We start from the raw sequence: 12,623 nt of genomic DNA, 5'->3' as shown, positions 1-12,623 counted from the left end.
TAATAAAGGAATGACACCTTCAAATTATACAATATGCTAAACAATAATTAAAATTTAATTTGACTTTAGTATTCCTTTAAATTATTTGATCTCCTATTAAGAGATCAATAGGTTAAAATATTGCAGTGTTCTATGTCTTTGATGGGTTATTAATTTATTGAAAAACTTTCTGGTCTGCTGCATCAAGACCAGCAAGTTTTAACAATCTTGAATTTTTTGGTCATCTGCAAAGAAGATTCCTCTATGATACTCATAGAGAAATCTATGAGGCTGGCCCTAGAAGGCAAAACAAACAGAAAATGTGAACCAGGAAGACAGCAGAGGAAATGGATGGACGTGGAAAGTATCAAGGAGTTAACCAACCTTAACTACAGTCATCTTAAAATATGTTAAACATCAATTTGGAACGAAAGCATCCAGTGATTATGAAAAAATGAAATTATAAAAGGAAAATATAAATTTATCTTGGGTAATATATCTAAATGATTTCCATACAATTTATAGTCAGTAAAAGATGATTGCCAGCAGACATCATCTATGCAAGTAGAGTTCTATGAACGCATACGAGACTCACACATTGTTGGCATAATGGCTTTAGCGCACCCTTTCCAAGGCTTTACTTTAGATAGAGATAGCAATACAGGTCCTTTCAGCCTCGGGGCAAGGCATGTTGATTTGCGGTCGGCTTTTTATGCGAGCTCTGTTATTTATATATTATATTTGAGAAAGAATAGTAGGTAGGTATCTTTTCGAAAAAGCTCAGTTAACAAACACATTTTTTAGTTTGTAGTTAATTTTCAATTTATATCAGCTCTACGTTTATTCATTCTGGCGTTTTCTATGTAATGTTTAACTAAAGCTCTTGGAATATAAATTTTCTCAAATTAGGTACTTACCTTGCTGGTAAATACTTAATATTAATAAAAGAAATCCTCCAGTAGGTGACCTACTTTACACAAACTTGAATGACCTCGTGAATCAGACTGAAATATTATGTAGGAAGGTATATTAAAAATAATACCTATGACTCACTTAAGTATATTCCTACCTACCCACGTGTAGATAAATCATCTATTCCAAATTACGAAATCAGGTGCAATAAGATTCATCAAAAATAAAAAAAATTAAAATACTCACTATATACAGTTTTTTCTTTAATCATAAAACAGATAATGCTATGTTAAACTTCGCTTTTAATAAGTCGAGGCTTACTACTGCATTTGCATGCATTTCATCATCATCCATCATTATCATTCTGTGCCTAAAAGATGAATTGATAATTATATGACCAGGTCATGCGTTACAGAGTACTTGCAAAGATTACTTTATATGATGTAAATGATCGCTAAACCAAAATTTTCTACGTATGTTCTGTGACTAAACTTAATTAAAATTGTGATTTTTTTATCAGTTATAGCAAATGTTAGCATTAATTGCATTGTTTTTAGAAGCTAACTATAGTTCTGATATAATCGAGACATCTTTGAACTTTATTTGTCACTTATTAATAGACGTCGCGACATCTTATCATTTGAGGCACGTTGCTTCCTCGATATTCCTATCAACTATGCAGGCACCTCGATGTAAACATACTTGAAGCAATTAAAATTCCTTACAAATATACCCAATAAAGCATGCAGTAACCAGATCTCATGTTCTTTAAAACCTGGCTAAACTGCTCCAGGTTCCGAACGTAAAATAATATATGTGTATAGCTAAAAACGATAGTTTCAAATAATATAGCTGTATTAATTTTGGATTTTTATTGCAATTTTAACATTGTTCTTGTGTTTTCTGATTTTAATCCTGGTTTTTGGTTTAATTTTGGTCTGCTTTATTGTATTCAATGTGTCTGTTTTAGTGTATTCAATAGTCTGCTCTACTGTATTCAATATCTTCAGATTTCTGGTTTTGAATAAAATGGTTTTATTTAATATCATTTTTATTTATGAAGGCAAGTTTGTTAGATCATGGACCAAGGTCTCACCATAGGCAAGGGAGACAGCCAATTAAGCTGTTTGTGCCGTGGTGGCTATGGATATTAAGGTTCAAGATGCTTAAATGTCCGAATATTGAAAGTGTGGTCTTTTGAAACCTGCTATCTCCAAAGCTACCACATTACAAATTTACCATGTATTTACGAATGGTAGAAGCTATGCTGACAAACTTTGAATCTTAATATGAGGTATGTCTGGCTATTGCAAGCTTTTACTCCACAACCATAATACTGTAAGTGGTGTAATAACAAAAAAGGAGCTTACCTAGACAACTGAGATTAATTTTCTCATCCACGGAGTCGTCGTCGTTAAAGTATTCCAACTTTTTAGAATTCATTGTGAAAATAACATAACATTCGCACGGGGTCACGTCACTTTGTCTGACACAGCACACACACACTTAAAACAATTCGAGTTTTTCAAAAATACAACGGTTTTTAATGCGTTCCGGTTGACGGCGCGCGCGCTGCCGAATCAACCGTCGCCGAGCGAGTCAAGTCCGCGAATGGTAGAGCTAGAGTGAGTGAAGTGAATGAGTGACGCACGACGCTACTCACACATAGAAAGGAGCGATAATCTGATTAGTGCCCTTTGCGATTATTGTTCTATATTCCATAATGCCTTTGTGAATGAAACGATTATTGTTTTCCGTGTTTAGATCGGCCGCAGCATTGTTTTAGCATTTTTTTTTTAAATAACAGCAGCTGGTTTTTTTTGTTACGTGCTTTTTAATTGAAGCTCTGATAAATGTATTGTTTTGGATTCTATTGTAAAATGAGGTTCACACTTTTTGCCGTTATTAAGCCTATTTTTTGAAATTTCCATTTCTGTGGTAGGTATTTTAAATCGTAAAATACGTTTTCGAACTCTAAATTAAATTAATAAGTTGGTTAGTTAATAATTTTGTATTGTTATTGTAAATAATTAAAAACACTCCGTTTTAAATTACATATTAGTTTTATCGTTTTAAAGAATGGTTGAATTTTTGAATAAAATAATCGATAAAAATATATATATAATAATGGCAGACTCGTTGAGAACCCAAACTGATAAGATGTATGAGTGTTGTAGTCGCAATTTTAAAACGACAGAAATACTAAAATGTGCAGCATGTATTAAAAAGTATCACTTTGTTTGTGTGAACACTTCAAATGATCTCTTTAAGGACTTATCTTCAGATTTTCTGTCATGTTGGTTGTGTCCTGCGTGTAATCGTCCACGTCCTGGTAAAGACAATTCGAACACTCCTCTTCGTGTCCCGTCCAGCAAAGATAGTCAAGAAACCAGTAAGAATGTTACCAAGAGAAATAAAAGGAAAAAATCTCAATTATCTGACAGTGACTCCGGCGCTTCTTATGACTTAACTTTAGATGATGTGCGCCAGGTTGTTAGAGAAGAACTAAAGGCTTTACTTGATGTGTTCAAAACCAACATAATGTCACAGTTTGGCTCTAAGCTTCAAGAAATAACCGAAAATGTCACTCAAATTACTGATTCTATATCCTTCATGGAGCAAAAGCATGAAGAGCTAAAGCAAGAAATCCAGCTTAAAATTAAGAGTATTAATTCTTTGGAAAATGAAAATAAAATTTTACAAACTAGCATAAATGACCTTAATACTAGATTATCACAATTAGAACAGCATTCTAGAGCTAACAATGTTGAGATTCAGTGTCTTCCCGAACACCGTAACGAAAACTTACTTTCAGTAGTCAATCAGATAGCGAATACTACTAAATACAATCTAAAGGAAACTGATATCCATTTGTGTACTAGAACGTCAAAAATACAAAAAGATAGTCGTAGGCCAAGATCCATCATAGTTAAGTTTAGCTGTCCAAGAATACGCGATGAGTTTTTGGCTTCAGTAATTAACTTTAACAAAAAAGCCGCGAAGGTCGGTGATAAACTAAATACCAGTCATGTCGGTCTTGGTGGTGAACAAAAACCCATATACGTAGCTGAACACTTGTCACCTAACCAGAAGGCTTTACATGCTGCTGCACGTATGAAGGCAAAAGAACTTAATTATAGATTTGTTTGGATTAAACGTGGGTGTATATATATGCGCCAGAGCGATTCAACGGAATATAAATTCATTAGAAATATGGACACTTTAGCTAATTTAAAATAGTCTTAGATAATAGTTAGTAAGTTATATGTATTGTAATGCATGACAATTTATTTTTATTTTTCAAAATTCAATTCAATTAACTGTTACTATCAAAATGTTAGGGGACTTCGTTCGTCCACTAACGAAATATACCATGAAATACTTAATCACGATTATCATATTATAATATTAACGGAAACATGGCTTAACAAAAGCATTTTTGATAGAGAAGTTTTCGATAATAGATATACAGTATACAGACGTGATAGGGACACGTCCTTATTATTTGGACATAAAAATACTGGGGGTGGTGTACTCATAGCCGTCTCAAATCAACTGGTTTCACGGCGGGAAACTGAGTGGGAAAGTGACTGTGAAGATATATGGGTCACTATTGATCTTATTACTAAACATGGTAAAAAATCTTTACATGTATGTGCTGTTTATTTAGCCCCACCCGTTAATAACGTATTACTTGAAAATTTTCTTGATAACACTAATAAAGTCCTAAATAACATCAGTAACACCACAATAATTACTGGTGACTTTAACCTTAGTGGTATAATATGGTCTGCATCATCTGATCATACTTCTGAGGCACAACCATCTCACTACGGTAACTGCATATTGAAAAGCTCCCTTATAGATTTTATGTCATTGAATGGTTTAAAACAATTTAATTTAACGTATAACCATAAAAATAAAATTCTTGATTTAATATTAACAAACGAAGAGATAACGGTTAGCAAATGTGAACATCCAATTAGAAAGGTGGATAAATATCACCCCCCATTAGAAATCACAATATCTCAAAATATTGCTGACTCTAAGCAGGTGAATGAGTCTAGGAATTCTCTGAACTTCTATAAAGCAGACTATTTAAAAATTATTAACGAATTAAATATCATATCGTGGATAGATGCATTTGCAATGTGTAATGATATAAATGCAATGGTGACAAGATTCTATCAAATTCTACGTAATATTATATGTTCACACGTTCCAATAAGCAAACACAAACGTAATACTTATCCTGTCTGGTTTTCTTCAAATTTAATAAAACTTATTAAATTAAAACATAAATATCACGAGAAGGTAAAAAAATATAAAAACCCGTTAGATTTGTTAGAATTCCAATACTTACGTAAAGATTGTGATAGATTAATAACAATTTGTTATAATGATTATATAAATAAAATAGAAATGGCAATAGGAAAAAATCCGAGGTATTTCTGGACTCATTTAAAAAACATTCGGAATAAAAATAGTGCTTACCCTCCAATTATGACCTTGAATGATAAAAAAGCAAGTGACCCTAAGTCTGTAAGTGAACTATTTGCGAGTCACTTTTCCTCAGTATATGAACATGGTGCAGAAGACAAAAATGAATTAAGTTTAGTAAATTTAAATGACTGTGATGAAATAGATAATCTTTATCTTTCCCGTTCGACTGTTTTTAAAAAATTAAAAAGACTTGACCAGTATAAAGGAGCTGGCCCTGACAACATACCCCCAATATTTTTAATTAAATGCGCGTGGCCACTATCCTTGCCACTTTGCATAATATATAACAGATCTTTAAGAGATGGACAGTTTCCTGATGTTTGGAAAGAAACTAGAGTAGTTCCTATTTACAAGTCTGGAAAACAGAACGATGTTAAGAATTATCGCCCTATATCTATTATATCGACCGTTGCAAAAGCCTTTGAAGCATTAGTTTACCAGCACATGTATAATCACTTAGAAAAATACATCAGTGACAAGCAGCACGGTTTTATGTGCAAACGATCTACTAACACTAATTTACTGCTGCATGTAACAAATATTGCAGAATGCATTGATAATGGTCACCAAATGGATGCTATATATGCTGATTTCTCAAAGGCTTTTGACAAGGTAAATCACCGTCTGTTACTGTCCAAGCTCCGTGCTCATGGTATCTCAGGCACTTTGTTGATGTGGAGTAAATCATATCTTGCTAACAGAAAGTCAGTTGTGGTGGTCGACGGATTTAAATCAGGAATGTTTATAGCTCTATCAGGGGTACCACAGGGATCCAACTTAGGACCTCTCTTCTTCAACATTTTTATTAACGATATAACCAAAATATTTTACAACAGTAATGTGAGCCTATTTGCAGATGACCTAAAATTGACGAGAGTTGTTCGGTGTGACTCAGATATAAAATTGTTACAGGAAGATTTGGTGAGATTGAATTATTGGTGTAAGAACAATAAAATGTTTTTAAACGTCGAAAAATGTTACCACATAAAATTTACACGGAAAAAACACAAAATATTATCATTATATGATATTAATGGCAAGCAACTAGCTGAAGTAGAGACAGTTCGTGATTTAGGTGTAATTTTTGATAGCAAATTGACTTTTGTACCCCATATAGACAAAACTTTAGAATTGACTAATAAATCGTTAGGATTTGTAATGAGAAGTTCAAAAAACTTCAAGCACAAGTCCACTATAATTAGATTGTTTGATTGCTATGTTCGGAGTAAACTCGAATATTGCAGCACCGTGTGGTCGCCATATACTAAAATTCATATACAAAGAATTGAAAGAGTACAACAACGCTTTTTGAGACAGATATCTTATAAATTTAAAATCAATCTGCATAATTATAAAGACAGACTCTCTTACTTTAAGAAAGAGAGTCTTTTAGTTAGAAGAGGGTTAATGGCTATGACATTCTTATTTAAGTTATTTAACCATCAAGTTGACTGTTCTGATATGATTCAAAGATTTTCGATTAGAGCACCGCGCTCAAGTAGGCCTCGATACCCTTGTAATTTGTTGTATCATAAGACCTACAGAACAAAATTAGGCAAATTTTCTCCCATTCCTCGGGTATCGGACTTATTCAATGAGTGTGTGAAACATCAAAAGGATATAGATTTATTCCACAATAATCTCAACAATTATAAGCGCTTAGTAACGAATGTATTAAAAGCCAATACTTAATATTATTTGACATCCAGTAATAATTGACTTTTAATTAATAATTGACTAATAATGACATGTAATAATAGTAATAACATAATATTTTAATTGTAATTGTATTGTAATCTTTAATAATGTAATTGTTTTTTATATTCAATTTTATGTGAATTGTTTTTTAATTTTATTGCTTTTAGTTTTGTGTATTGTAATCTGACATTTTTAGAATACTAATTTGCATTGTTTAATTTGACATCCATTCATTTCTGACAACTGGTATTGACATAATATTATAATTGACTTATAATAATGACATGTAATAATAGTAATAACATAATATTTTAATTGTAATTGTATTGTAATCTTAAGTGTAATGTGTAAATGTAATTTGTTTTTTTTTTTTTGTAATTGTTTTTTTTGTAATTTTTTTAGATATCATTTTTTTTGTTTTTTATATTTAATTTTATGTGACTTGTTATTTTAATTTTATTGCTTTTAGTTTATTGTAGTCTGACATTTGTTGCATATTAATTTGTATTGTGTAATTTGACATTCATTAATTTCTGACAACTGTAGTATTGACATAATATTAATTTGTGTACGCTGTGTTAACCTATAATTAGCTGTGCAATAACTACTCATATATTTATTTCAATGTAAATCTTTAACATGTGAAATTGTAATAGCTGTTGGTTATCCTAATAAAATAAATAAATAAATAAAATAAATAAACACCCAATATATGCACATAAATATTTATTTAATGTCGGTCAATAATAATGATTTTTGATTTTTATCCATACGAATATGAATACACTTCGTACAATATATTTTTACCTAATGGTCTAGTATTCTGCTAAAGGAAAGGATTTATGTAGTCTCCCCTGCCCGGTGTAGATTTTTTTTGCAAGGGATGCTATTCTAAATTGTAATATGGCGCGTTCGAAGAACAATAAGCTAACTGTGGGTCAGAAATAGATCTGTATCAGTTTTGTATAGCTCTTATATTAATGGAATAAGTTCCATTTTGCAGGATCACCTTATTTTAGGGTCGAGCCCTTTCGCAAGTAATAATTTTCGAGTTGCCTTTGCATGCAATCGATGTTGACGCGTTAATTTTAAAATGCAAATTGTCTAATACAACTTTATTATTTTGTAAGACTAGTAACTACTAGCGGCTTCGTTAGTTATTTTATATTCTTCCATTTTGCTGAAAGAAGGAAATGTGCATTTTTTCCTTTACATTTTTGTGATGATCGCTAGAGAACTTCGTAACTAACTAACAAATAAGTATTAATAAAGCCTCAGTAGTTCCATGGTTAAGGGATCGGATTTAACATCGAGAGGTCATGGGTTTGATGGACTAATTGGTGTACTTATCCTTATGTAGTTCACGGTGATTTTTTTTTCAATTCGATTATCTCTTTTATTATATGTATTAATTTATTAAAAATATACAGTAAGTACTTATTGAACCGGAAAATTATTTTTTACATTATAACCAATCACAATAATTGAATTAATTAGTCAAATAACTATATCTCATAATAATTTTACACATTAAGAAAAATATTTCATTACTAACTCAACGGTTGAATTTCGTATTACCGTACAATAATTAATAATACCGTACCGTAATTCTTTGATAATTTCCTTAATGTAACGATTCTTATGAATGAACAGAAGGAATATAGAGCTACTTTGAAATGAAAAAAAAAATGTTAAGTCCAGGCAATCCCAATACGTTCACCATACGAATAATGTATGCAAACGAAATCACACACAGAAGCTATAACATACATCAAAGAGACGTAAAATATTAAAACGCATTAAATCATAAAAGCGAAGCTCACGTTACAAAAGGTTATCGGAAAAATTTTCTCCATATCTATTCAGTGACATTAATTATTTCATATTAATTATTTATTATTAAAAAACTCGGCCCGTTGTCACGGAAAAAGGAATACGATATCAGAAATTGATTGGGTATCGGGTTGTAAATACATTAACAGCTGCCATAAAAATTTGATCGGTCGATGAGGCCTCTTTTAGCGTCGCGATGGTGTTTAGACTATAAGATAGCTCCATCGTTTGTTATTTGAATTTTTTTATATTTTTTTTACTGAATTACACACAAACAACTAAACGATCTTGTATGAAATATTTAACTTGGACTTTTTTGATAAGGTTTGTATGGATGAAAGAATGAGTGAATGAGTGAGTGAATGAATTAAATAATTAATTAATGAATCAGTGATTGAATGAATGAGTGACTGAGTGGGTGAATGAATTAATGATGATTTTTTTGTGCATCAAAAATAAAAATAAAAAATTACACACAATAAAATAGTTTAAAAACTAATTACGATTGGCGGCCTTATCGCTAATGAGCGATCTCTTCCAGGCAACCACTGAAAAAGGTTTCGATGCTTGCTGTAAACTGTCATCTTTGAATGTATTTAGCTTATAAATGAGACGTAAACTTTGAAAAGCTAAGAAGCTATACTTTTTTTTGGGTTAAAGCACTATACGGATACGAATAATAGATACGCTAAAAAATTTTAATCAAAAATTATAATAAAAATCACTTACTTTATATAAATGGTATCTTATGTTTCTTGTTTTTTTTTTTTAATGCAGTTACTTAATATAAACAAACACACAAACTTTCGCCTTTAAAATATTAGTGTGATGCCTACCAGATAAGTAGGTACTTACCTATGTGAAATAAATATGTAGCTAAAACAAATATATAAATACCTAAAATGAAAAAATTGTATCACAAAAGTCTTTAAGAATTATTTTTTTTCATAGTGTATTTTGTAGACGACGATCTTATGACAGCAATGTACCTAATGGAATAAAATCGCAGTCGTATCGTAGTCGTGTACAATAAGGAACTCAATTGAAAGTCCAAAAGAGAGTAAAAAGTCAGTATAAAGGCGGCCAGTTCCCACACGAGTCCCTTGTTTTTGTGAACTCCGAAATGGCCACGGACCCCCTGTTCCCGGACCAATTTCAAAGGGAACCACCATATAATTTGGCGTTTCATCAATCTTCGGTTGCTCGGAAATGACAAACCACGCTATTATATTGATGTTGAAATCTGTATTTGAGTTATGAATGCCTTTGTTTACGATGTTATTGGTTATTTAGAGCGAGTGCTCTTATGGGTCTTCAATTAGCTTTAACAAGTTTATTTTAATCTGTGTTGCTTAGTTATGCTGCTAAAAATCGTTGAATACTTTATCTAATTGTACGTAATAATATATTGAAATAAGTAATAATCTAGTTAAAGCTGAAAAGGAAAAAGTATCAAAATACTTGGACCTTGCTCACGAGATTACCGCAATGTGGAATGTTGAGTCAACTATTATTGTTCCGATAGTCATTTCAGTCAATGGTCTTATAGAGAAAAGCTTCGACCAACACCTTAAGAAGCTTTCGCTTAACTGTTGGATCAAAAGTCGGATACAGAAGGTAATGATTCTTCAGACGGCGCGTATTGTGAGGAGGTTCCTCACTCTAGAGCCCTGACCACCGGTTGCTTGGGCAGTCATATGTCCTTCAGCGGGAGGGTTAATTATTTTTTTATAAGGGTTTAATAGTGTTTTGTATATTTCGTATGTATAATATTGTTAAAAATTTGAAAAAAAAGGAGGAAATAAATGAGAGTAATCTATATTGAAATAATCGTTCACACCAAATGGAAGTGCTTCGGTTAATTTCTACATATAACTCTTTTACTTTGATAATTTCAAGTAGATCTAGGTAACAAGTGATTTTGCAACGCCTAATTTCGAAGCATTCTTTGCAAAACACTTAATATCTCTCCCAAAATTGAGCTAATTAAGAATTTTTGAATTCGAGCCGGTAAACTTGGGAGCATCGTAAAGGCAATGGAGGTCGTCAAAAATTTAATGCAACTTATCAAGTTTAATTCCGATGTTATCGTTTCACTGTAAAGCTCAAGAAGATTAAGTTTTTGAGAACGTAAAGCTGGCGCCTGGGTAAGTAACTGATAATTTTATGAAAGTTAAGTAATACCGACCTATAAAGTTACTATGAAAATTCAGAATTAAGACTGCATCAGGTAAAGCAGAAACTTTCACTTTCGATTTTATTATATTTTATCGAGTAAGGTACAAGATATTTAATCAATTATTTTTAATGGATACTCAATAGGATATTCTTCAATTCACTGAATTTTATTGTATACTGTTTTTTTTTATAAAACAATCCTCCAAGTAATTAAATGAATATACTTAATGACAATGATATTGTGTTCATTTTCGAATCACTAAATGATTTCCTGTTATTTCTAGTAAAGAACTTCGTATCTGAAATAATATTTTAATAACGATCGCCGAGAATGGTCTCAACTTTCAATCAAATGAGATTTAATCCATTTCAAACTCGTCATCATTATTATCAACCCATATTCGGCTCACTGTTGAGCACGAGTCTTCTCTAAGAATAAGAGCGGTAAAGTAAAATAGTGCACCACGCTGGTCCAAAGCGGTTTGGCAGACTTCACTCGCAGAGAATTAAGAAAATTCTCAGGTGTGTAGGTTTCCTCACGTTTTTTCCCCTTCACCATTTGAGACAAGTGATATATAATTTTTAAAATGCACACAACTGAAAAGTTGGAGGTGCATGCCCCGGAGCGGATTCGAACCCACACCCTCTGGCATCGAAAGCAGAGGTCATATCTACTGGGCTATCACGGCTCTTTAACTCGCCATTAATGGACAATTTTTTTTTATTCAACAGTATTTTAAAACATCTTCAGAGTCCGTGGCAAACTGAAATGTATCTGGCACCGTTAGATTGTAAAATACGTTACTTTATAATTTCACTCTTGATATTAAAATCTACCGTCATATTGTGAACTGAAAATACGGATTATAATATGACGTGTTATATGAAACCGTAAAATTGCAATCTTAAAACTTCGGTTGTCCGTTCTGTGTTCGTAGAGATAGGAATTAAACACATAATATGTCATATCACGAGTGAGATTATAAACTAATGTATCTTACAATTGTTAGATTTTTAATTATTTAAATAATTATAAATACATAAGACAACATATAAAAACTCCTTCTTCCAGATAAATGTTTTAATCTGTACTGTTTATTAATGATTATGGTTTTATTCTGAGGTTGGTTTGGTATTGTGGTATATACTCTATGTAAAAGAGAGGGACATGTGATTAAGTGGCGTGAAGTAAATTTAATTAATGTATTATCCATCTACCAAAGTAACGATTTGTTTAAGAATGAGTAATAAGTTATTCGAAATACAGTTTATACATTCCAGCTTGTGTGGTTTTATTCCATTTCTATTACAATTTAACGGTAACATATCCAAATAACTAAAACATTATTAACATACCCATTGCCCGTATATGGTCATTATTCGTTCGTGCCTAATCGTAAATGGCCTTTTTCATCGTAAATGGCCTTTTTCATCGAATCATCACCTGTAATATCAGAGGCGCTTTAGTGTTTATTGGCTTTCTGAGAAATTCATCTTAAAAGAACATAAAAAAGTATCAT

At 31.7% G+C, this 12,623-nt stretch overlaps 1 protein-coding gene across 3 annotated transcripts in view; it reads right to left on the bottom strand.

The window, feature by feature from the left end:
- The window catches only part of LOC112051724 (protein TANC2), a 326,061-nt gene that overhangs the window by 193,095 nt on the left and 120,343 nt on the right, over positions 1–12,623 (bottom strand). Inside the window, exon 1 of one of the 3 annotated variants that reach the window (XM_052885031.1) lies at positions 2,262–2,511. The exons of the other annotated variants lie outside the window; for them this stretch is intronic. Coding sequence (XP_052740991.1) covers positions 2,262–2,334 — 73 coding nt within the window. The 5' untranslated portion in view covers positions 2,335–2,511. Of the gene's footprint in view, positions 1–2,261; positions 2,512–12,623 lie in introns of those variants that run through there. 3 annotated transcript variants of the gene reach the window in all.

Source organism: Bicyclus anynana, chromosome 13 (assembly GCF_947172395.1).
Source record: "Bicyclus anynana chromosome 13, ilBicAnyn1.1, whole genome shotgun sequence".
NCBI lineage: Eukaryota > Metazoa > Arthropoda > Insecta > Lepidoptera > Nymphalidae > Bicyclus > Bicyclus anynana.
The sequence above is the reverse complement of the archived record's forward strand: the minus strand, read 5'-3'. Positions and strand labels throughout refer to the sequence as shown.